At 40.6% G+C, this 25,800-nt stretch overlaps 2 protein-coding genes across 2 annotated transcripts; one reads left to right on the forward strand and one right to left on the reverse strand.

The window, feature by feature from the left end:
• Positions 1-1,011: 1,011 nt before the first annotated feature.
• ERH (ERH mRNA splicing and mitosis factor) lies at positions 1,012-9,214 on the reverse strand. The gene is made up of 4 exons (XM_063118850.1): positions 9,107-9,214; positions 6,906-6,993; positions 4,574-4,694; positions 1,012-1,488 (listed from the first exon to the last, which is right to left on the reverse strand). Exons 1-4 carry the CDS (start codon positions 9,107-9,109, stop codon positions 1,386-1,388), a joined length of 315 nt encoding a protein of 104 aa, XP_062974920.1. The 5' UTR covers positions 9,110-9,214; the 3' UTR covers positions 1,012-1,385.
• A 256-nt stretch (positions 9,215-9,470) lies between these two features.
• Positions 9,471-25,726, forward strand: SLC39A9 (solute carrier family 39 member 9). The gene is made up of 7 exons (XM_063117588.1): positions 9,471-10,301; positions 13,571-13,679; positions 14,599-14,796; positions 16,649-16,717; positions 17,684-17,769; positions 19,757-19,891; positions 22,080-25,726. Exons 1-7 carry the CDS (start codon positions 10,206-10,208, stop codon positions 22,308-22,310), a joined length of 924 nt encoding a protein of 307 aa, XP_062973658.1. The 5' UTR covers positions 9,471-10,205; the 3' UTR covers positions 22,311-25,726.
• The last annotated feature ends 74 nt before the right edge of the window (positions 25,727-25,800 follow it).

The raw sequence follows: 25,800 nt of genomic DNA on the forward strand, positions 1-25,800 counted from the left end.
TAACAGACTGATTGCCAGTTACTTGGAGGTGTGCAACGGCATCAAAGTACGTAGGAACAGCCACAATGACTGATGAGAACTGGATTTGGTGCTGGGGTGGGGGGACGTAGCCCAGAGCAATGCCACGTGTCTTGGGGTGGGGGTGGGGGAGATGAAATTCAATTACACTGGGGGTACTTCATGTTTTAAAAATCTAAGATGCCTGTGAGATGTTTCTGTAATCACATTGATAGCAATTAAATATGTAAGTACCACAGCCAGCAAATATTGCAACTCCATTTTGCTAGCCTTATATTCATTTCCTCCATGATTTAAATATGCTGGATTGGATCCAGACTACCTGCGAGCTCCACTGTGAGGAAGGGGACTGGATTTTGATCCCCAACTCAAACAGAAGGAATTTTTCTGTTTGTGGAAGGGCAAGTCTGGATTTTATCCAGTGACTAAAATCTTTCAGGTGTGTACACCAGACTAGTAAAAGATTCCTGTTATTCATATTTAGAGAAACTTGGTGATATATATGGCAACTACAATTCTTTTAGGCTTAGAATATTTTAACTGTTCTGCATGTGATCAAGGTTTTTGACATTCCTATCCCACATTTTCCTTATTACTTCTGAAGTAACAGTTGGGATTCTACTATATTGTACTGATAGTTGGATTATACCATAGCCAGTGCTATGAGGAAACATTTTCTTCAGAGCAAATGTCAATGAACAGATGACTGGTACTTCAATTGAAGAAATTTGTTAAAGCACTACTTCTGTGCTCCAAACCATCTTTTCTTGAGAAATGTAAATGTTGAAATAGTAACTGGCAGGACTCAAAGCCAGTTTAAAGTGCTGAACCAAAAATCCAAGAACTCAGTTGTATTTATATGTTGTCACGATGTGTTATGATGCAATTCAAAATCTTGCATGAGCCAGTCAATATTCAAGCTTCAAGTTGTTTTTTGCAACAAGCTGGCCACCTTTAACTTACATAGCTTATTAAGCCACCACTCAACACATGTAACTAAAGAGCATTTATTGTATTCTCTGCTATGACTTACTGCTTCCAAGTAATAACATTGTGGGGAGGAGAAACCAGAGAGGGATACACACAATAACTGGTGAAGCAGATGTGAGCAATCCTGGGGGTGTTGAACAAAAACAAATTGTCTAAGCAAAGAGAAAAATTAAACTAAACACTCACAGAAGGCATTTCCTTTCCTTTTTAAAAAAATTTGAACTGAATAAATCCCTTGAAATTCTAACAGACTCAGTCCCATATACGGACTAACAAGAATGAACAGGAGGACTACAATACAAAACTTTCACTACAGAATGCTGTACAGACCTGTTGTCTAAACCCTCCCTTAAAGCCCTGTTAACCATGCTGTCTCATTATTTGCTTGCTTGCTGAGCTTGTCTGCGGAGAAGGACGTAGATCTTCTCCTTTATCCAGTCTTTATTGTAGGGCTGGTATGTCTGAGTATCAGCACGATAACTGAAGGAGCAAAAAACCAAGACAATTAATATTGCCGAGTCTTTTTATCATTCATTTCTTCAAAATAGTTTCAAAAATAGCAAGTCTCAATATCCTGGTAGAGAAGCAGAGCCCAAGTTCCCAAACAGTGGGAAACTGGATCTTTGTCTATCAGGAATCAAATGGCAAGAAATAGGCATTAGTTTCAATCCACCTGGGGGTTTTCTGCTGTCTGTCAATGTAAGCTATTCTATGGAGGACGAAGGTCAGCTCCAGATGACAACGATACCCAACTGCATGTCTACACCGCTCCAGGATCTTAACTTCACCTATTGTATTACCCCTAACAGATAAAAAATGGCAGTGGAGCTGTGGTCTCTTTTCTCGAACACATCAGATTTCTGAAAGCTAAATGTCCAAAGCTAAATAAAAGGACACCTGACAATTCTAAACATGGAGAACGGCAACTTCAGGAGTCAGAGAACAAGACTGATGTGGTTCTAAGTACCTACACACACATGTACATTAGTAAGGGCTAACTCCGCAAAGTCAACAAAATGATCTTCACCTGCTTTTCAGTGCAATTATCTTACTTTTCTGGAATAATGCATGCAGTGGTTACCCCTTAACAAAGTTTTAGCCAAAAATTAAACTCAAGTCTATATTGCGGCTACATGTCAAGTTACAATGAAAGGTATACAAACAAAAGCTAATAATGAGTTCTTAGGATTACTAGCTCTGCTGAGAACAGCTGTGTCCCATCAATGTGTCTGTTTGATGCATTTATCCTTGGTGGCATGCTCCAAGTATGCCCTCTGGTGGCTTACTAAAATCTAAAACAAATGTGAATACCCAGAATTTACCTACCACTTCTGATCTAACACTCTGATGTGCACAAGGTGCTTGGAGGTGCACAGCCTACTCCATGTTTGCTTGAGCCAGGGAGGGGCTCAAGGGTTTTAAATAACCTGAAATATGGGGATACAGGAAGATGCACACTGGACAGTTTTATCTTTTCTTCTTCTTTCCAATGTTGCTCCTTTCTGCTTAACTCTATCTTGGCCCAGCTTTGCCCTCAACCATAAAAAATTAGCAAACAAAAAATAAATGCCCATGACTTTTCATGCAAATTACTTTATTCTCTTTCTGTCTTAATTCCTCTCCTTTGCTTGGCCTGACACCACCACCACATAAGCATAGAGTAACAACAACTCTATGTAGCCTGGGTCTTTGCACACATGACTTTAATCAGAGAAACTGAAAGCCAGAACTTGCAAGACCTAGTTAGTTAGGCTGGCCATTTCCGTGAGATAAAACTGAAATAAATGCCCATGTCTGACTGGTAGGTAACTTCATTTTTATAAGACTATAACTGTAGGTTTAGCATGTTTGCTACATTACTTTTTAAGTGAGAGAGAGTACTTAGAATCACAGAATTATACTTATGATTTTTAAAATTAAAAACATCAAATTTAAATTTTAAAACCCAGTTTTTAATAATTGCTTTTTATCCAGTTTTTTCGCTAACTCCCCCTCCGTGTGCAGCCGCCCACACCTCTCTCCCAGTCACAGAACAAAACTTAGGATGTAAGCTAATTTCTTCCATCTATATATTCTTTAAACCACTATAGCTACTGCCATCTATCATTGTTTTCTTGTCAAATACCAGCCATGCAAACAGCATAAATGGATGGCAATCTTCTCATTTAGTCTTTTGATTTAATATTAAATATTAAATTTATTTTATTTTAATATTTGATACAATATGTGGTAATATGATTTTTAAATCATATTACTACAAAATTTTATTCCCAAAACACATTCGATGAATACATATGGTCGCAAGGAAATTTAATAAATGTACTGGCACAGAAACAATCACTTTCATGAGACCTTGGCTCTGAAATACGCTTAAATTCCTGAAGGATCCAATCTATAGACTACTTACATTGCCATATTTCATTTGACTTTAACTGTAAATGGTTTTTAAATTGGTTCCATAAGCTATGTAAGCCATCCATATGTTTTTTGAAAATACTGTATATTCCAAATATAATCAGATTCAGGCCTTGGGCTCTTAGCATGCCACTCACAAAGTCACAGCTAGCTAATACTGCCATGTAATTACTCCAAACCTGCAGTGCTTTGCATGGGAAGAATTCCATATGTCAAATGACACTCCCATAGCGCTTTGGACTGGACTGACAGCTCCATTTTAGGCTTCACAATCAACCAGACAATTCAAGCACTGGTTCTACAATAGCTAATGAAATTTTCAAAAGTTCCAAAATTTGTTCTGCATGCAGTGGAAGTTATATTAGGCAAATTTTGACGATTTCAAAATAATCTTACATTCCAAGTAACACCTGATGTAGATGTATTACACACACAAATTCACATCAACAGCAACTGGTAGGGCTGTGCAGGGATGCCCCCCCTCCCCGATCTGCCTCGGAGGCAGATCCGGAGCCCCTGAAGCAGCCTTAATCCGGGCCCTCCGAGCCGACTTGGAGAAAACTCTCCCCAATTACCTGGTGCCTCCGCCGTCCATGGTGGAGGCACCAGGTAAGCTCCCCTCCCCCCTTACCTGAGCCCACCACCACCGCTCACAGGTAAGTGGGGAAAGGGGGGCTTACCTGGGTCTGCTGCCACATGTGTGGTGGCGGACGGAGGTAAGTGGGGAAGGGGGGCTTACCTGCTGCCTCCATTTTTCTACCGGCAGCTTCTGGTGCAGCCCACTCCCTTTCATTTTCAGTGGCAGCACTGGAAGCTGCCAGAAGAAAGATGGTGACGGAGGCAGCAAGTAAGGAGACTGGTGGGGGCGGCTCTGAAGTGCCACAAAGCTTCGGAGCCAATTGGCTTCGGGCCGCCTCAGCCTTCGCCCGAACCGCCTCGGATCTAGTTCGGAAGGGTCTGAACCACCCAGATCCGCTTTGGATTCATGGTATGGATCCGAGGCGGTGCACAGCCCTAATAACCAATAACAGAAATAGATAGGAGCTGTGGAGCAAAAGTATTAAAAGCCCCATTGCACATATGGAAACTTCAACATATTTCATAAGCTAGTAGAGATACGTTTACAGAAGATAAGCTAGAGAATACTTACACAAGACAGCTGAGGTCAGCCAAATCATCAATGAAATCAAATAACTGGCTAATATCATATGTGATTGAAGGGCTGTTAGGATTCATTCTCTTCAGGTGTTCTTCATACATTTTACAGACTCCTGAGAGGGAAGGACATTGTTCAGCACTTTAGGATCCCAGCTCGCCACTTTATTTATATATTTATTTATATTCTACCTTTTTTCCTCCAAGGAACCCCAGGCAACATACATAATCCTCCTCCTCTACATTTTATCCTCACAACAACCCTGTGAGGTAGGTTGGGCTGAGAGTCTGTGACTGGTCCAAAGTCAACCAGTGAGCTTCCATGGCCAAGTGGGGACTAGAACCCAGATCTCCCAACTCCCAGTCCAATGCTCTAGCCAGTACACCACACTTAGATGTCAAGAAATCAGAAAGGAAATAAGGTGATGCTAAAAGATTAGCTTAAGTATGGCCAATTCAGCTTTCATGTGGAGATGTGTACAAATAACATGGCATTAAGATGTCTTCATAATTCTACACTAGTAAAGCAAAAATTGAAGTGAATGATTGTTCTTAAGGTTTCAGATTCTTGGTTGCAGACATTTCAAGAAGATGATGATGATGATTCTAGCTATTTGTCAATGAAATGAATTAAATGGATCTATATATTAACCTGGCCAGAGTATTAGGCTCTTATAGTGAGAATGAAAGTAATGTCTAATCCAGGCTGTATTATGCTTGGCACTATTACAAATACACACGCACACCCAATTATTTCTACAGACATAGGAGTGTGAACAGCATCAGGGGGACACTGAATTAAATTACACTAGCATTTCATCATGTACTGTGTTTGGCTCATGTACAGGACACAGGACACACTCCACTGGGCTGACATTATTACTCCCTCGATATTGTTTTTTACCGGGCTACTTCTATGACGACTTGTTCTGTGCTTGAAGTTTCTGTGTACTACAAAGACATGAATATTCCATTGTAACGGTAATACAATTGTTACCAATGGGAGTGTCTTTAAAGATGTAGAATCAGGGTTGCAACATCCCCCCCCCCCCCCTGAGTCTCTCTCTTTCTTCTCCTTTCATTCCCTGCTTTTTACCTGCACTGATTTTCATGGGATTTGTAGGCAGGGAATCTATGTTGTTGCTCTTGCAGCTATTTTCACTGTGCACTTTCAAAGTTATGCAGCTATGAATAGCCACACAACTGATTTTTAAACCATTCTGCATAGCTAGTCCTGATGTCGATATACTACTTTCAGTATAAGGGGCAGTATGCCTATGTACACCAGTTGCTGGGGAACATGTGTGAGGATGCTACTGCACTCATATCCTACTTAGGAATTTCTCACAGGTGGCTGGTTAGCCACTAGATGAACAGAATTCTGGACTAGATGGACCCTTAGTCTGACCCATCATGGTTTTTATGTATTGGATTTTAAAACACACCCACACCAAAATGGCACCATGACTTTCCCACGTTCTTCCCTCTCCTCCACATCTTTCTCTTCCTCCTCTGTTTTTTTCTTTTTAGCTTTTTTCACTGTGTACCAGCAAAGCTGTGCAGCTGTGAATAACCATGCAACTTAATTTAAAACCTCCATTCCTGAACAACATCAAAGATGTGCATGAAGTTAGCAGACTAAAAAAAAAGCAAACTGAAATAGCAGCATAACCATCCATTTCTCCCACAACTGCAGCACTACCGTATTTCTTCGATTGTAAGACGCCATCGATTGTAAGACGCACACTAATTTCAGTACCACCAACAGGGAAAAAAAACCTAAGACACACTCACGATTCTAAGACGCACCCCATTTTTAGAGATGTTTATATGGGGGGAAAAGTGCGTCTTAGAATCGAAGAAGTAGGGTATATCAAATCTTGTGGCATGTGGTCATGCTACAAACATAAATGATAAAAAAACACATGGCCTTTCAAATTCTACTATTTATCCTGCAGTTACAATATTATGCAGGTGGCACTCAATCACGTTCTAAGAATGGTGGATACTGCACTGTGTTCATTAGTGTGCCCACCTGAGTAGCCATTGCATTTGAAAAAATAGCAGTGCAGCAATTCCTCACAAATGAAAGATGATCTAGTGTAGATCTTACCATCATGTTTAAGTACAGGTGGTACAACCAAGGTAATTCATTACTGTATCCCCAAGAAAAGTGGGGGGGGGGAGACAGGAGCCCAAGATTTTTACTGGATTAGTTTCCCCCGAATTGACTTACTGAATTTGCCCAATCTTAGAGGGAACTAGACTTCATACTTCTTTGAAGACAAATAATCGGAAACATCTCCATCTAAAGTAGTGGTATTTACCTTCCATACACTCATTCACAGATTCATAATCCGCATAAGTCCTGCCTTCTGGTCGTTTGGTAGGTTGAACAAGCAAAATTGTGTGAGACTGTACAAAAACAAAGACATTATTTGGACTTTTAAATGTACCACAACAAAGTAAATCAAGTTGTATCCAACAAATACTGCAGAAGTGTGATGATTAGAACAAGTGGAAAATTAGATTTCTCAGTCCTAAATCTTTTGTTCCCAGAAGTATAATATTGTTTGCCTACTCAAAGACTAGTACACAAAGATCAGACATGCTCGATATGTTATAGCCAATAAAATAAATGGTGTCACACTATCTCATTTTCAAAGTAATGTATTCTGTTAGATGTATTCAAAAATGTGAGTATGTTGATGTGAACATGAACCCAAATGTGAAAAATAAATCAGGAATATTTAATGATTTACAGTGTACATTATCTTTCCCTAAACTATTAGATAACTTAGAAAAAGAGAATAATTTAACAGATATTTAGGGACAAGGTTTGCATGCCTGCATGCACTCCTGGAAAATGTAGAGAAATGAGTTGGGCAGGATCTGGGTCCTCAGACATGTTAGGAAGCTACACAAAAGGGAAAGACATTAGACAATTAGATCACAAAGAGCGACAAAAGAAAAAAGGTGCTGGAGAACAGCATTAGCTATTAGCTAATAAGACATGTTAATATTGGAGAATTTCAGAAATCCAACTTAAACTGAAGTGGTGCAATGAAAATATAGGTCATCATGGAATAGTCTTGCAGGAAAATAGAATCATAGAATAGCAGAGTTGGAAGGGGCCTACAAAGCCATCGAGTCCAACCCCCTGCTCAATACAGGAATCCACCCTAAAGCATCCCTGACAGATGCTTGTCCAGCTGCCTCTTGAATGCCTCTAGTGTGGGAGAGCCCACAACCTCCCTAGGTAACTGATTCCATTGTCGTACTGTTCTAACAGTCAGGAAGTTTTTCCTGATGTCCAGCTGGAATCTGGCTTCCTTTAACTCGAGCCCGTTATTCCGTGTCCTGCACTCTGGGATAATAAAAATTATAGATATCAAGCTGTAATATATTTTTATATCTAACAACTGCAATGTTGGAATATGTGAAGGATATCATCAAAAGCAGGATGTGAACGGATATAGAATCTATTTGCTTAAATACTAACTGCTAACTGGACATATCAGATTACTAAAAATTTGCATAACTGCAAGTATACTACAATTTAGATGTATTAGCTTAGATTCAGAGTCTGCCTTCCAGGAAGGGTTCCTTTTGTTAGTGTAAAGCTTCTAATCCAATTGGAGCATCAAGGAGCTGTGAAGTCTGAAAACAGTTTAAGGAGAAATGGGAGTCACCCCAAATAACGTTTTAAAAAATATTTCCAATGCAAAAACTGGAGATTTGGGCATTAGATAACACTACTGAAGAGTTCAACATTATAGTTTAAATTTGATATCCAAATATCCTACTAATCATTAATATTGTGATCATACCAGTCTATTTCAGTCTAAATAACACAGCCTTGTTTAATACAAAATTAGTAGTTCCTATTTTTTCCTACTTCCCAGGTGGCAAAAACTAAGATACAGCAGTTTGCAGTTCTCTCCTGAGAAAAGCAACAGCAAAACAGGATGGAAAAAATCAAAAGATACTCCACTTTATTTGTAAACCACCCTGAGTTTGCTTTTTATCACAGATACCTAGGGGATAAAAGCCAAAGTGAACAAATGACTAGGTACTGCACATAATGAGGTGCTATTTTCAAGTACTAGCTTGAGGCCCGTCTTTCTTGGGGTTTCGGCAGCGGAATGGGATATGTGTTGGAGGAGCGCGTGTTAAGGACTCCGTATTCGGACGATCCAAGCCCATCTCGCAAAGCGGGATATTCTTTCCTTGGGCTGGGAATTGGGGTTATTTTTTGAGGGCGGGGAGCGAGAAAGGGGTGTAGAAGAGGTTTTGTCCTTTCTAAGATGTTACAGGCGCTTTCAAGAGGGAGGGAGTATCCTCTGGCCAGGCAAGCGAGTAACTGCTCCTCCTACCCCGCCATGGCCACCGTAGGCCCGAAGCACTGAAAAGAGGAGATGGAGGACACCGCATGGAGCGCCTCACCCTCGTTCAAGCAAACCCGGACGCCCGCTCTCACGCCTCAGCCTAGAAGAAACCAAAGCTCAAGCGCTCCTCTTTTACTCACCATGGCGACTCGTTTGCGGGGCTCAGGCGCGAAGCACAAACTCTCAACGACTTCTCTACCACAATGCACCGCGGCGACCGGAAACCATGCACCTAGCTCAACGTACCCTCCAAGCACACCCACACCTTTTTAGGGACCATAGAGATTCCAGGGTCCTCGCTCACGAAGTCTGGAAGCTAGAGCGGCGACAATGCCCATCTCGCGATACTGCCCTTCCGCGCGGGAGACGGAAGGGCTGCATTAACTCAGAGAGCTGCGCGGTAGCCGCCATCTTTGTTGAGGGCCCCCTCGTTCTGCAGTGAGGAGAAGAGTTCGGGCTCCCAATCCCAGCAAGAACGCATCGCCGCGGGTGGCCTCCTATCGCGTGTCTTTCCCTGTCCGCCATCTTAAAATTGGGCGGGAAAGAAAGAGACGAATAAAACGAGTGCGGCCCACTAATCGGTCTCCCTTCAACTGCCAGGTGTCCCGGAAGTTGAGTGAGGAAAGAGGAAGTGAGGGAAGAGTTGCCACTTGGCCTTTAGGGCAACAGCTGGGGCAGTAGGGCTTGTGATGGCGGCGGCGGCGGCGGCGTACTGAGGAATAAGCGGTTTCTATTGCCGCCTTCTATAGCCATAATCAATTACTGGTTGAGTCGTCCAGTTGGTTGACGTGGGCCTAGTCCGCCCGCCTTCCCGCTCTCTTCGTTTGCACCGCAAGGCGTGAGGGGAGCGCCTGTGGTCTGAGCTGGCTGGGGCTGGGCTGTGGACCAGAGGAAAGGGGAGACGGCCCGTTTGTCCCTCGCCCCTCCGAGGGTGGCTTAGGGCTTCTGAGGCTTTCCTCGGAGGGAGACGGGTGCCTGCAGCGGGCGGCCCCCTTGGTGCTGGGTGCCCCCCTTAGTAGGTTCCGAGCTTCTTGGCAGGCAGGCAAGCGGGTCTTTGGTGCTGTGGTTCATCCTCGGCGGCGGGGCGGCCCCTGAGTGTGAAACGGAGGTGTCGCCAGCCCGCCTGCTGCTTAGCGCAGCCGCCTCTTGGCCCATGAGGTTTTCTTCCCCTTTGGAGCCGTGAAGGCGATTTCCTTGTTGACTTGGGGTGCCCCGGTTAAGACGAACCAGAAGCCGGCCATGGATGACTTCTTGTCTATCAGCCTGCTCTCTCTAGCCATGCTGGTTGGCTGCTATGTGGCAGGGATCATCCCTTTAGCCGTAAACTTTTCCGAGGTAAGGAGGCTTCCGTGCAACGGCCACCCACTTCTCGAAGTTAAAAGGCTGCACAAAGTTTGGGGGGCGGGTGTGTGTGAGAGGAAGGGATGCAGCTTTTGACTTCTGAAAAGGAGCAAGACAGCAAATGTGAAACGTTGAGGAGGGCAAGTAATGTCATGAATGTTATGAACATCTTTGATGAGAGGGGGAGAAGCACTGTAAAAAAAAAAAAAAATTCGAATAGCTCTGATACTTTATAACAGCATTCTGATGAAGTACAACGACCCAGAAAGAAAGAATAGGTGGTAATTTTTTTTTGATGTTTTTAAAAAACAAAATCTGGGTGGTTTGAATCTCTGCTTTTTGACTTACTCTCAGTCTTACTTAACTGGAAGCATTTCCCCCTTATGTCAAGTCCAGTTTGCTTTTGTGGTGTCAAATGTTAGTAAAATAGTTCAGTAGTTTTAAAGTTTGTGGAGAGTTAAACTGTGAAAGAAATGTTTTGCTAGATACAAATTACTGAAAATTCAGTATTCTTCATAATAAAAATACTGAGTTTTCAGATCAGGTGATCATTACACTATGCTATTAACTGAAACTTGGACAACAAATACTTTTTCCTATACCTATTCCTACCTATTGTCTCATGTTTATTTGTTTAAAAGAGTATCTGGTTCTCTTTTTAAAATGAAATGTACTAATGCATTATGTGGGACAAAGTATCTTCTGAATAAAATCTTGCAATTGCAGTTTCCAGGTTTGGAGGGGGGGGGACTTTAAAATATCCTGAATAATAAACACAAAACTCAAAGTAAAAAGATAGCTTTGTATATTAAAGTCTCATGTATTTGAAATTCTGCATCTGGAAGAGAAAATGGTCAGCTACTGTACAAATGTCTACAGAAATAGCTTATTTAAATACGGGAAGCATGTGCACTTAGTGTCACTCCATTAAGAATACTCTAGTAAATCCTATTGAGCATTGATTTAGAGCAAATAATTTGAGTAGGCAACCTTTTAGTTCTACGAGTTCTCTGCATTAATATCTTGCCAGCTCCCAAAAATTCCCAGTATTTCTGCTTGTAACTGTGTGCCACAGAGGCTGACAAGTTGTTCTGGACCATGTTACTTTTTCTGTGTGACTAGCTTGGCTAAGTGAAAGGGCTGGCTTGTTCTGTACCATTGATCTATGTACTTGGAGGAAATACATTTGATATTTGTCTTCTTAAAATATTTATATTATTATTCTCAAAGGAGAAACTGCTACAACGATTGTGAAATGTTGGGAGTGGGGCGATTCACTAAACAAACATTAAGCTCTGTCAAGGAAAGGTTTCCTGGCGACAGATGGGGACGGGGTGGGGTGGGGATCAGAGTAGGTTTAAATCAAGGTGACTTAAATCGCCAAAAATAAAATTAAATAGAATAAAAATATTGTTTTTAAATCATTTCTTTTAGTTGTAGATTCCTGCACTCCCTGAATAAGCATGTATATCAACTGGTTGCAATAAGAATTGCAACATACTAGTTTTCAGTTAACTGTGCAAACATCTGTGTGTGTGTGTGAGAGAGAGAGAGAAGTGGTAGACCAACCATCGAGTGGTCTATGCCATGCTACTTCATGCTAGCCAAGGCTTGCGGTGTCTGGGCAGTACTGGATGTACCTCTTTCACACATATTGGTGTGTCCCCCCCCCCCATTACCCATTTGTTCCAATGGGGGGATTACTTATGACAGCTCCAGACTGGCACAGGGCCCCCAATCCTAAATCAAAGGAGAACAATGGATCTGAAATCAAGGGTGTCTGTCCTGCCCCCAGAAATTCCCATTGTGGGACCTACTACAGGCGGTACATTTATTCTTGTGGAACTGACTGTTGTCATACCAAAGGTGTAAAACAAATCATCTAATTGTGCAGCCCACATGCACTGGAGAATTGTTTCTGCTTAGAGTCAAGAGACAGATTTGTTTGGCTCCAACTCTACACATGAAAGGATAAGATCACAGAAGGCTAGTGCTGCAATCCTATGGATACATTTGTAAGCAAGTCCTATTTGAAAAAGTGGGACATATTTATAGATTGGCCTGAGACGCATGTCTAAATTTCTCATAAGCAGGGGAAATACTGGCAAAATAGATGGGAAGTCCATGTCCAAGTCTTTGGTTAGTATTCATACTTTTATTTGAAAGCTGAGGATGCAGTTCTATGCACTGCATCCTCGCTGTCTGGAAGCCCCTGACTTAAGGTGGGAGGAGCAACTGAGCCTCAGAAGTGGTTTTCCTCTGGCCCTTGGGATACTGATCCAGGGACCATGGGATTTCTTTCTGAATGCATTGCAGAACTCGGGTAGTTGACAAATACAAGAACACCCATATGAGTTTCATAGCTGGTCCTTGAATATGACTCATCTTGCACTTTTGTAAGGAGAGATGGGGTATAAATGTAATATAAACAAAACAGAATGACATTTCCTCGTTCCTAGCAGCTTTGAGGACTTGCCAACTGATAAATAAAACAAATACATTTGTACTGCTTAATTTGAGGGCAGATGTTTTTCCCGATGGTTCTGTTTTACATAGACCTTGTTTGCAAGTAACGACAAACCATCAGTTTAAAAAACAATGGGTCCTTATGCATGAGAAGTTGAGATCAGGTGCATTGCCTGCAGAATGCACGCTTCTTCTGCTTTTATTCGATGATCCAGCAGTTAACCCAGGTTAATTCCAGTACCAGTATGTATTTAGAAATGATTTATTATTCCTCCAGCTTAACTTTTGTCTTTCTTTTTTTTTTTTTGTGGAGAAGGCTCTGCATTTTTGCTCCCTGCACTTGACATGGGGAAGATGACAACAGGTAGCCCAACCTTCCTCTTCAGCTTGGCTCTGGACATGGGGCAGGAATGGTCCTTAACACGCACACCCTTCCCCGCTTTCCAGCTCCAACCTAGAGAGGGAAGTTGGGGCTAGCTGCTTTGGTGGAGGGCTGGTGAAGTGCCTAGAGCACCTTGACTACCCACCAGTAAAATAAACACCAAACTTCCTTGTCAGCATTGGATGTGAAGGTTGAGGCTGGCTGTTTTGAAAGTGGTTGACCAAGGCATTGAGAGTGCCAGCACCAAAGCCCCTGCTCTTCTCTCTGGCTCTAAAAGCTTGCCTATATTGCTGGTCAAGATTTCTGATTTCATGTACTTATATATATTTGAGCAAACAATATTTATCCAAAATTTATTCTTGTGTCAATGTTTTGGATCCTATGAAACATTAATTATTCTGAGTTTTATTTGCAGGAAAGGTTAAAGCTAGTCACAGTTCTTGGTGCTGGGCTCCTTTGTGGAACTGCCTTGGCTGTCATTGTACCTGAAGGAGTCCATGCGCTTTATGAAGAAATTTTGGAAGGTAAGAAAACAACGTAGCATCTGTGCAAGATGTGAAAAAGCTTCTACTTAACAGCAGTAAGCCTGTGTGTACCACTAGCTGGGGAACATGGGTGGGAGGGTGCTGTTGCACCATGTCCTGCTTGTTCATCTCTGGCTGATGGCTGGTTGGCCACTGTGTGAACAGAGTGCTGGACTGGATGGGCCCTTGGTCTGATCCAGCATGGCACTTCTTCCATTCTTATTTTTAAATCCCCATGACTGGGGCAGAGAAACCCCCAGGTTCCTGGCTGTTTAAGCACTTAGAAACATAATAGATGCTGCCAGGAATAGAAAGTCAGTAAAAGAGAGGGGCTTGGCATTGTCCCTAAGGTCACTGAAGATGTACCACTCGCTTGTCTTGAAATGCTTGTTGGACTCTAAAAATTTAGAATTACCACAGTGTCTGCACATGTTCACTTTTAGACTGTAGCTTTAAGCTTTTACATTTTATATTGTATTTTATGATGCATTTTGTGGTTTTAATTGTTGTGAACTGCTCAGAGAGCTTTGCTAATTGGACGATGTAGAAATGTAAGGAATAAATACATAAATTTGTAATCCTATTGGATTTTAAATCTTATTCTGACAGATTACAGAAGCTGAAGACTGAAAATGCATTTTTCACACATGCTAGTTTTCACTCAAGAGCAACATTTATGTGGTAGCTATTACAAGTGTATCTTGACTTTATACTCTTAAACAAAAACATATAAAAGAGCCTAATTTTTATTAAGTTAGCTCAGTTGCATTAAAAATCATGCTGGTGCACCTTTTCATAAAATGTTAGAATGCTTGAAAGGCAACTAATTGTCTAACAATTACTACAATTAAAATATGTCGGAAATGCAATGCCTGAGGCTTCTGTGAAATGCCAAACTATCATGTTCTGTTTCCTTTAGCAAAGCATCACCCAGCCAGTGAGACTCAAAAGATGGTTGAATCTGAGAAAGTAGCAGATGCACCAGATGTGCATGACCATGAGCACAGCCATGATCATTCCAGATTACATGCTTATATTGGTGTTTCTCTCGTCCTTGGCTTTGTCTTTATGCTCCTGGTAGATCAAATTGGCAGCTCTCATGTCCACCCTGCAGATGGTAAGTCAACCCAGATCATACACGGAACGAATAGTGAGAGAGTCTTGAAATATCAAGTATGCATGTTTTACTGTCAACTGTTTTAAGTAAGAATAAACAATTTGTTCAGCATCAAGTGCCTTAATTAAAGTGTTTCATGATCTGGAAGGCATAGTTTATATACATGTTGTATAATATGCACAAACATAGTGTATATCACAGCTTGATTGAGTTGAACTTTGTGGCCATTCTTTGAGCCTAGAAGTGGAGGTTCTGAAGCAAAATTACTGCTATGCCTGATAATTACAGTGTTATGGCTTTGCAATAAAATGTTTGCCCAAGAGTATCTATACTACCAGTTAAATAAATTAAACTGCATACTGGAAGAATTTTAAGTTCTTTTCTGCAGAGATTTAAGAAAAAAACATTGGTAACTTTGTGTTTTAAAAGAACAATGTTTACTTCTTTTTCTAGAGTAAATAAAACATTCTAAATTGTTAGTTAAACCCAGTATGATAGTCCAGTTTTTTCCTAAGTTTTTGGTAAATCCAGTCTTAATTCACAAAGGTATAGCAATAATTGAAAATGCTGCTACTGGTATCTACTGAGATTTAACATGCTGTAAATTAAGGGATGGGGCAACAGAAGAATGAGGCACAGGGTGCATTCCGCCAACATAATAGCCAACCTTGCCCTTATAGTCCATTCCACAGATGACTATTCGCATGTCACGCTTGGGCAACATGCCAGTAAGTCATCCGTGGAGTAGTTTATAAGGACAGGGTTGGTTACTGCTCTCTCCCCACCCCCTTCCCATCGAATGGCAATGATGATTCCCCCTTACCTTTTCGGGGGTGCCGCCATTCCATGCGGAGGGGGAAGAGACACCTCCTTCTCCCCTGCCTCTTTCTTGTTCTCCCGCTGGTTCTTTCCACGGCGGGTGGCGGCTGCAGCACTTCTCCCTTGCTGCGGCGATCACTCCCACAGCCACAGCAAGAACCAGCGGGCAGATCTCCTCCCCTATCATTGGAGGTGATCTGTCCGCTTGTTCTTGCTAAGGTGGCAGACAGAGTAAGGGAGAAGCACTTTGGAGGCTGCCGCACAAAGAATCGGAGGATGGATCTCCTTCACTGATGGGAGGAGATCCGTCCGCCAACGAAGGAGGTGGCATCGCGGAGCGAAGTCATCCCCTGTCAGGGGATCAGTTTGTTCCACCACAATGCCTCCTTCGCTGGTGGGGCCATAGAAACAAGGAAAGGGGCGGCTCTAGCACTTTCCCTCCACGGTGGGGGCGGGAGAAAGAGACGTGCATGTCCCTGGAAACACGTGAGGTGCTGTGATTTGCAGTGCCCCACCCAGGAACAGCATGTTCAGCTCCCCAAGCACTTCCCAGACAAGATTATTGCCGCTGGGTATAGAGCCCCGATGGGACAGCAGCAGGGGGTTCTGCCACTCTTGCCTCGCAACTCTGTAGGCAGGGGAAATAATCAACGGAGCCTGCCACATGACACAAAAATCAATGGTTGTGCAGATAATCAACTCTGCACACCGTTGATTATTGGCATTGGTTATTTCAGGGAAATAATCAACCATGGCATGGTTTTTCCCTGACAGACGACACAATAGTCAAAGGTGGACTATTTAGTCTACCATGGACTATTGTGTTGTCCGAACCCAGTCACAGTGTCCTTCAAAAGGGTTAGCTTTGTAGAATATTCCACTTCCACAGTTTTAAAGAAACTAGCAAACTTTTAATATGTTATAGCTTGGTTTTAGCTAGCAAGTTGGGTGTTAACTCCTGTAATATTTCTCTTTTAGGGTTCTCTACATACTTGTTTATATCTTACTGGTTAAGATTTCTTAATTATTTCAGACCCAGAAGCAGCAAGGTCGGGCAATTCCAAAATTACTACTACACTGGGACTAGTTGTCCATGCTGCAGGTGGGTTAATGTTATTGATTATTTTTTAAACCAATAACATTTATTTTATGAAGTTATCTGAGTTAGAATTATGCTTGCTTTGTATGACATGACATCAGTAATTAGTATTGCTGGTAAGAGGAGGAACCTTGTATCATGCTTGCAATTCCTTTCTCCACACTCTTTTCTGTTGGAAAAGAGAGAAGTGGAAAAAGACTGATGCAAACATTAGGGGCATGTACCTAAGGGTTATATACCGCTCAGTCCTTGAGGAATCCAGTGCACATATGAAACTCCTACACCAGCAAAACGCTACGCATTTGCTTTTAATTTGGGGGTGGGGTGGGAAGCAGCTGCCAGATCAGATCTTTGAACTGGAAGGTTGAAGACAATTATTGGAATCTCATTCACAGTAAAAACATCAAACAGCACAATGGTTTATATGCTAATAAGGTTACATGTAGTTTAAAACACCCAAATCTGTCCATGCCTTCAGAGGCTTAATTTCCACTGTTTCAATGTGTGTGCATGCACACACCCTTTTCCTTCTACAGCTTTTAGGCAAAGTGAGCCTTTATTGTGACAATAACTTTGAAATTCTCACTTTGTTCATTTGAGGGAATAAATTGCAGTCAAATATATCAGGCTTCTAACCAATAGACAGTTCAAGGAGAAACTAGGAACAATTCTGATATCCTTTAGAACACTGGTGTTCTCATGGTGTAAAGGAGTAAGCAGAATTGTTATGTGTTGCCACTCGGAAGACTGAGAATCCATTCATGCTTAGAAACTGTTGCCATGGATCTGATCTCTAAACTGTCCCTTATCAATTACATCTGTCATTAAGATAGAAAAGCAGATTAAGGTGAGATAAGAGAATGATGGGTGAGGATTACATTATAAATGTTTCTTATATAAATTGGCACCTTCAGTCTTTGATCAATAGATGAGTTCACACTTCTGTGTGTGTTTCCCCCCTTCATTAAGCTGATGGTGTTGCCTTGGGTGCAGCAGCTTCTACATCTCAGACCAGCGTCCAGCTAATAGTGTTTGTTGCAATTATGTTACATAAGGTAAGCCTTTGGGTAGGAAATTTTACGTGTTTCTGGTATGCATAGATGGTATTCACTTATTGGGAGTCATGGGTTTGAATTTGTGGTTGAAATTCTGATTTAAGAACAGTGTAAGTTAAGAAGAAATCCATGTAGTTTCTTGAAGTATTTATTTATTTCTCTTACCCCTGGAGGCAGTGGAATTTCTGCATCTTGGTTTCCAAAGTTATCTTCTAGTTTTCATGTCTACAAATAGTGGATGAAATGAATTGTAAATGTAGAATTGTATATTTTTCCCCAGCTGCGGATTTTGGCATCTCTTGGTGTGTGTCTTTAAACTCATGACAGACAGCCTAACTTGTGCCTTGGCTATCTATCCACAATCACGATGTATCTGCAAGGTTCCTTCCATCCACAGAAAGCTTCTGACCCAGCAGAGCATTTCTGCAGGCAGAATGGGGGAGGAAGCAATCTTTAGATGTCCCCCCCCCCCCGAAAGTCTGCTCCGGAGGTTGGGGGATCCTCTGGAAAAATGTGGGAGGCGGCACTGCAGGCTTGGAGTGTAGGGGGAATCGCTCAGATAATGCTGGCAGGAGGAAATGTTTGATCTAAACTAAAGAACAGTATGAACAGACACATTCGTCTGTGTATATATTTATCTGTCCTCTCCCAGTGAAACTGCCTGGTATATTCAAGACAGAAATGCATTTTTTGCACCATGTATAATTAACTTGGGGAATTCATTACCACAAGTGCTTTTAATGGTAACTTGTGTGGTTGTTTAGCTTTGGATTTAAAAAGAGGGGATTCAGTATGGTCCTGGACAATGTCTATCATCCACTATTAGCCATGATAGCTACATGGAACCGCCATCTCCAGATGAGCTACATGGAACCTCCATCTCCAGATGCAGTGTATCTTTGACAATCAGGTGCTGGGGAGCAACAGGCCTTTGGGAAGCTCAAGAGCAGAGCATGCAGCTGTTCACTGTTGACAGCTAATGCTGGGCTAAGTGGACCTTCAGACTAATTCAGCAAGCCTGGTGGGGTGGGAGTCTAGAATAATGTTGTTGCTTGTCATATTGCCAGTTAACTGGGTTTAATTTTAGAAACTGGACTATGTATTAAGTGAAAGGGGGGAAACTGCAAAGGTGGGTTTCTAAGAAATTGTGATGTTGAAATATATAGAAAAGTTAAAACAGGTCAACGCTATCCTTCCCCCAACACTTGTATTTTTACAATATTTCTCTTCCCCACCCCTACCCCCAAATCAGTAGTCTCTTGTGGTCAAGTGTTAAACTAGTTTTTTTGTGGTTTAAAGTAGTGCTTTATCCACAATTTTTGTAAACTGCCCAGAGAGCTTATTGGACAGTATAGAAAGATAATAAATAAATAAACAAACTAGTTACATTTGGTTGTCCTCCTTCCATCCAGTGTAATCACAAGCAGATTGCCCCTTTGTGCATAGAAGCTCCTTTGATTTACAGGGGAAATGGTAGGGGTTTCCATACAAGTAAAACAAATGAGTCCTGTTATCAGTAACATCTGCACAACATGTCTTATTTCAGCTTCATTTAAAAAAATTAAAGGGGGGATGATGATGCTTAGATATGCATATGTTTGCACAGCACTTCATGCTATTAAGAAAAGAAATACTCTATTACAGCAGAAGCTTGCTATCTAGATGTGTTTTGGAAGCTAATAAGAATGAAAATGGAGTGGATTTAAACCTTTTACAGTGCATTTAACTATTCCTTTCTGATTATTATGCAAATCTATGGGGTGTGATATGCTAATAGCTCCTGGAGTAGTTGAATTGTAATTTAAGGAAATGCTGTACTACATATACACCTTGCACTCAGAACTACCAGAAGTGGAGAAAGAACTTAAATAGGGCATAACAACAAGATAGTAGCTTTTGGGCTGGCTAAGCATTCTGTTTTATTGTGATTGCAACCTGTTCTGTTCTGTAGTTCTGCATAACATCTGTAGCTATTTTGCTCTTACAGGCACCAGCTGCCTTTGGCCTTGTCTCTTTTCTTATGCACGCTGGTCTTGAACGGAATCGAATCAGGAAGCATTTGCTGGTTTTTGCACTAGCAGCACCTGTTTTGTCAATGGTAACTTATTTGGGACTAAGCCAGGTAAATCTCTTTTGATACTTAGCTGCCCAGAATTATGATTTAAGAGTTGGGAAGGGGTGCATGGCAGATGTTAAAGTTGTGCTTTACCTACATCGTTTGTCATTACCACTCAGTTTTGCAAGAGTTAGTGTGTTGGGGAATGCATCTTATAGCTAATCAAGTACTACTGTGTCTCCTTCAGTAGTATATTATTTTTAGTGGAATTTGAATTGCCAGACATTTGTGCTATGATTAAAGCTTGAGTCTTCTACAGGTTACAACATCTGTTAAAGACATGATCAGTTGTTCCTTGTGCTAACATTATTTGAATAGAAACAAATTACAAATACCACATGAAACATCTAGTTTTGCACTGACACATTTAAGTAATTTATATCCTCCAAATAAGGAGTTGCTCAAAACATAATACATAAAAATAATATCCTGTCATTAAACACGTTATCAATGAGCTAAAAGCTGCAGCAAATACAGAGTACTAAAACTAATGACCAATACATAAAATTAAGCAAAAGCATGTACAATAAAGATTTAAATCTTTGGAACATTAAGATGTTATGTTACTTTGAACTATCTGCTTAAAGTTTAGTACTCTGGAAGTATTTGGCTGCTTGTTAACTCTGTTATAGCACATGCATGGAGAATGTTTTTCAGCCTGAGGGCTGAAACAAACTAGGAAAGGTGGGGGGTACATCCATATTTGGAAGGGTCCAAAGGCAGAATAGGTGTAGCTACTAACCATAAGCCTACTCAGAAGTAAGAAGTTCAAGGCTTTTGCATGTCTACTCAGAAGTAAGTGTGAGCAGCATGTCTACTCACAAGTAAGGACAAGCCTCTGCAGGACGAACCTCACCCATAGGCATAAATGAATTGCTCAGCAGCTTTCTTCCCAGTCCTCCAGCCCTTGCAGAGAAAAGCTTATTTCTGATTATCAGCTTATTAGAGGTAAGAGCTTTCCCCTGCTGCACAATGAGAAAGGCTCCTTTACGTGTGGGGTCAGGGCCTGAGGAAGAAGCTAGCCGGCCAGTTGGGGGACACTAACAATATTTATAGTACAGGAATCTTTGAATCATTTTCTTTCTTTTATTAATACAAATATATTTTATTGGGAAATCTGAAAGTATCAAAACATTTAAAAGCAATTAAAGATGTAACCCTATGCATGCTGGGAATTGTAGGGCTTGTTTCTGTCTAAACATACATAGATTCATAATATAAGATAATGTTCCTAAGCATTTTTTATTACAAAACTTACCGGAGCTTCCCTATAGAGAGACTGGCAGTTCATCATGGTCAAGGAGCTTCAATATTAAAGAAGCTACCTACCCCAACACCAAATCATATTTATACCATTTTTAAAATATCATTGCATTATTATTTATTGTCCCATAAACTTGGGCTCAGTTGACTCCTAAAAAGTTCCTATAAGATTAAAATATTTTTTTGAAAAGGCTTGCACACATATATTTCAGGCTAGATAAGATTACTTGTGAATTATGCCTTTGAGAAAACAAGTCCTGACTCAAAATTAAACCTTAGTATATAAATTTTATGCAAGTATCAAGCTTTTTAATGTTTGTACCTTGTACAAATTGTTTTGATCAATAATAAGCAAAAAATTCAGGTACACATTTGAACTTGAACCCTCTTCAGATAAATCTTGATCTTGGCCATTAAATCCCACAACTCTATCCCTCAAATATTCCCTTGATCTTGAGCAGTGGGCTTTAATTCAACATTCTTGCTTCAGATATTACCCCAAATCCCTTGCCAATTGATTTTGGTATGAGTTACCCAGAGTTCATTGTGGACTTGATTGTGTCTTCTCTATTAATATTAGTTCTGTAATTTTTTTTAATTCTCTAAATTTCCATTTAGTTCTTGCACAACTTATAGTTGTCTAGGGTTTGCTGCTCCAAGATAAGGTTACTTTTTCTTCTTTAGTGTGTGTGTGTGTGTGTGTGTGTGAATAATCACTCACTCAGTAAACATTTTGAGTACATTAATGGCAACCTTTTTTGATAAATCATTGTGGAGAGCTCTTAGGATCATTTATTTTTCAGTGGCAAGTTTGGGATAGATAATACTTTTCCGAGCTGGCTTCAAGTTTTGCATAGAATAATTAATTAAAGTATAATTAAATAGGAATCAGCTTTATGCTTTGTCTTTTTGCCATGTTTTTATTTCACAGAGCAGTAAACAAGCACTTTCAGAAGTCAATGCAACTGGAGTCGCCATGCTCTTCTCTGCTGGAACTTTTCTGTATGTTGCCACAGTTCATGTTCTCCCTGAAGTGGGTGGAATGGGACATAGTCACAAATCTGAATCTACTGGAGGCAAAGGACTCAGCCGCCTGGAGGTGGCAGCATTGGTTCTTGGCTGCTTGATTCCTCTGATTTTGTCCATTGGACACCAGCATTAAAAGTCAAATCCAGCAATCTTCTCCTCAATCTGGTGTGAGCAGCAATCTGGTGTCAGCTGCTCTTTTATCATTGCCTCTCTTACCCTGTTAACCACCCCATCTGTTTTAAGAAGTCGGAGTGAAGTATGATTACGAAAGGAGGAATTCTGGGAAAGCTTTTAGTATAGCAGATGGTACTTTTGACAGCCTGATACAAATCTTGCATAACTTCCCTTTTCTAAAGATACTCTTATGACTTCCTGCTCTATTCTCAGGGAAGTTGGAACTTAAGAAATGATTTGGGAAGAACTTTGCAGCTCATCTTGAAATCATAATCCAAGTATTCTGTATGTCTGCATTCACAGCTGACCTCTTGACATTAGGAGCTGCCTTCTAACATGTGGAACTACTATTCACCTCCAGATTTTTCATCTGGGCTGTCTTGGGCGGATGCATCCGGTGAAGAAATGGGTTTTGGGTGAAGGTCTAGGCAAGATTTGTGCTAGTAAAACAGCTTGATAGGATTCTTGCATAGAATTACTAGGAAACACATCTGTTGTGCCCCTTGAGTATAACAATCTATATGGTAGAATGAGGGAGCCACGCTGGATTGGAGTTTAGGTTATTCAAGGCTCTAAGGAGTAAGTGCTTCCCAATTTATTCTATTAAGATAGAATACAGTAAGCTCTGGTCAGTGAAAGTGAAGGGTGCTCAATGCATCAATCTGCAATAGCAGAGACTAATATTTACCATTATTACAAGCAAGAAGTATTCTAAGTTGTTGTGGGCCTTTTTAAAATTATCCCTTCCTCTCTGAAATCGCTTAATCAACTCTTGAGTGTAAGTGCAAGTCTGGAATGCAGTGCCAGTCGCTTGATACCTTTCCTTGTACGAAATGCTACCGTTTGGCTAGTAAATTTCATTTTATTATGAAGGAAATTGTAAAAGCCTTGGCAGAAACCTAAAACATTTAAAGGTGTATGTAGAGTCTCGGCACACAATTTTTACATCAGTTTTAAATCTTCATTCCTGTTGCTTACAATTCTCCAGTTAATACTTACAATGTCACTGCTTGCAAACAAGATAAAGTGTCTTTAGCACTGGTTATTCTATGTAACAGATATATTTTCCTCTTTCCCTATCTTTTTACAAGCAAGTAGCCCACATAACTTGGATCTCTTCCATGCTTTGTCCACATCCTATATTTGCTTGGCAGAGAATAATGTTTTGGTTCTTCATGAGGATTTTGTTTTTAATTGTTTATTTATGCTTGCTGTTTTGGAATTAGTGCAGCAGTAGTCAAGATCAAGACTACTATGAGGATTTTGTATTTTATGAGGGAGGCTTAACATTAGAAATTGAAGTAAAAAATCTGCACAGAATAATGTACATGTAGTCTTTTCTGCAGGCTAGTTATAGAACCAATCTAAAATCAACACTCATCAGGCCTACCCATGTGATCCACACCAGCTATATAAATGGATTCTCCAAAAACTTGGTCAAACCACCTGGTTTTTCTGCCTGCCCTAGGCTATTAGAACAGGTCTTGTCGAACACCTGGTGGGCAGCATCAGCTGATGAGTTTGGTGCATTGAAAATTGTGTGGGCCTGATTTATAGATTTTCTTTTTTTTAAAAAAAAAGAAAATCATATTTGTAAGGTATGAATAGTTTCTTGCTGATCAAGTGGAGATTTTTCTATAATGTAAAATAAAAATGCACTCTCAAAATACAACACAAAGAAAACATAGCAGGTGGTGTCTGTATGTGAACCAAGATGGCTTATATGCTTGTCATATCTGCATACTTGATTGTAGGAAAGCTAAACAGAAGAATAATTAAAGGCCAGGTTTGCCCTGCAGTGGTGGTTAAGGCAACAAGAAGATTGTTCCTGAGTTGGCAAGGAGGGAAATGGAGGTGAAATAAAGTGAATAACAAACTTGATCTGAAAATTTATAGATATTAGAAGCACTTGGTGTAGGAGTTGGGATTAAATCATACTTCAAAATCAGTTTTTCTTAGTATTTTAACATTTGAGAGAGCACCTCAGGAATCCCACTATAGGGCAAAGTTGCATTTAGTTGCCGATAGCTGTTAGCAAAAATGTGGCTAGAAGCTGCCTACACTATTTCATATTTATGAAAATGATGTCTGCCAGTTCTAGCTTCTCTGCTTTCTAACCTTGGGCCCAGTACCCTATCAGGAAGTCTATGTTGTGCTTCCATCCATGATTTATACGGAACAGTGTTTATAATCAATATGTTAAATGCATCACACACTAAACATGTGAAATGCAAGACATGAGGCAGTATAGCAAAGGGATGTAAGGTTGAAATGTTTCCAAATGCATTCAGCGTTCAACAACTCTCTCTCTTTGACCACTGCTGCTCTTATTCACCCTTGTGTGATGACAAGGTTGTCGTGTTTTATCTGTACTGAACTGCTACCACATAAGTGGCTAGCAATGAGAAGGGAATTTCTATATTATGGAAACATGCTCTAGCAGAGAAACAGATGTGCAATCCCTTTTGTAGCCATGAGAATCCTAACTTTGAGGAGATGTCTAGGTTGAAGCAAACTCGAGTTTACCATGCCCATCAAAATCCGCTCAAAATCAGGGCTCTTGTAGTCTGGTTACATGCCTCTGAAGTCTTATTAGTCAAATACAAATTTTAATCAAGGCTTCACAGTAGACTTCTAGAAGCCCTCAACTGCTGAGATAGAGCTGCATTCCTGTACTTCCACTATTCACATCAGTTGTGGACTGACTTGAAAGTGGAAATCAGTTAATCTCTGTGGAACATTATATTTGGCCATTTAATTGACCATCACGATTCATAAAATAAAGGGATGATCTCTTGCCTAACTGAATTAAAGAATCTTGGTGTATAACACTTTTGTCGATGACAGAGCAGACATATCAGGGGCACATAGAATCTACAAATATGGAAAGACTTCATGGAATTTCTGAAAATGTTCTGAAACAGCAGAAAATTGCTCAACTCTTCAGAGAGAGCTCAACAATGTCTTTCAGGTACACTCAAGAGAGCTAGTTTGCATTTGTCATAGCCAGCTGTATTGGAATGGGAAAACTTGAACTTGTGTATTGTGCTGCTGTGTTAAGTTTGTTTTGATGAACCACAGGAGACTTGAGAGGGGAGTCCTTACATCAACATGAAGAAGCAGAGTATTCATTTCAAAAGGAGATCAACTCAGTGCTTCAGTCATGTTTCTGAGCAGCTGTGACTTTCTGGGCACAGTGTTCCCTGGCCACAGCTGTATATGTGATTCTGTGTACTCAAGTGTAATTTTAATGTCTTTTCCAAATCATTCCATGGATGGCTGCCTTATTTTTATTTTTATTTTTTGATTTTTTTTCACTTTTAATTGTGAACAGTTTAAAAATGTTTTTATTATTAAAAAAATCTATTCACTGCATTGCAGAAGAAATTGGTCTCATTTCTTTTGAGTGGCTGTGCTGAAATGATTAAACAATTTGATACTTCCTGTGT

The sequence above is a fragment of the Elgaria multicarinata genome, chromosome 2 (assembly GCF_023053635.1).
Source record: "Elgaria multicarinata webbii isolate HBS135686 ecotype San Diego chromosome 2, rElgMul1.1.pri, whole genome shotgun sequence".
Lineage (NCBI taxonomy): Eukaryota > Metazoa > Chordata > Lepidosauria > Squamata > Anguidae > Elgaria > Elgaria multicarinata.

Bases quoted from the DNA above. Each gene is read 5' to 3' on its own strand.
- ERH (XM_063118850.1), bottom strand. The intron at 4,695-6,905 runs GTAAATACCACT...CTTCCCTCTCAG, and splicing joins TGTGAATGAGTGTATGGAAG to GAGTCTGTAAAATGTATGAA. The intron at 1,489-4,573 runs GTAAGTATTCTC...TTGCTCCTTCAG, and splicing joins GCTGACCTCAGCTGTCTTGT to TTATCGTGCTGATACTCAGA.
- SLC39A9 (XM_063117588.1), top strand. From the start codon at position 10,206: ATGGATGACTTCTTGTCTATCAGCCTGCTCTCTCTAGCCATGCTGGTT. The intron at 13,680-14,598 runs GTAAGAAAACAA...TGTTTCCTTTAG, and splicing joins TTATGAAGAAATTTTGGAAG to CAAAGCATCACCCAGCCAGT. The intron at 14,797-16,648 runs GTAAGTCAACCC...TAATTATTTCAG, and splicing joins TCATGTCCACCCTGCAGATG to ACCCAGAAGCAGCAAGGTCG.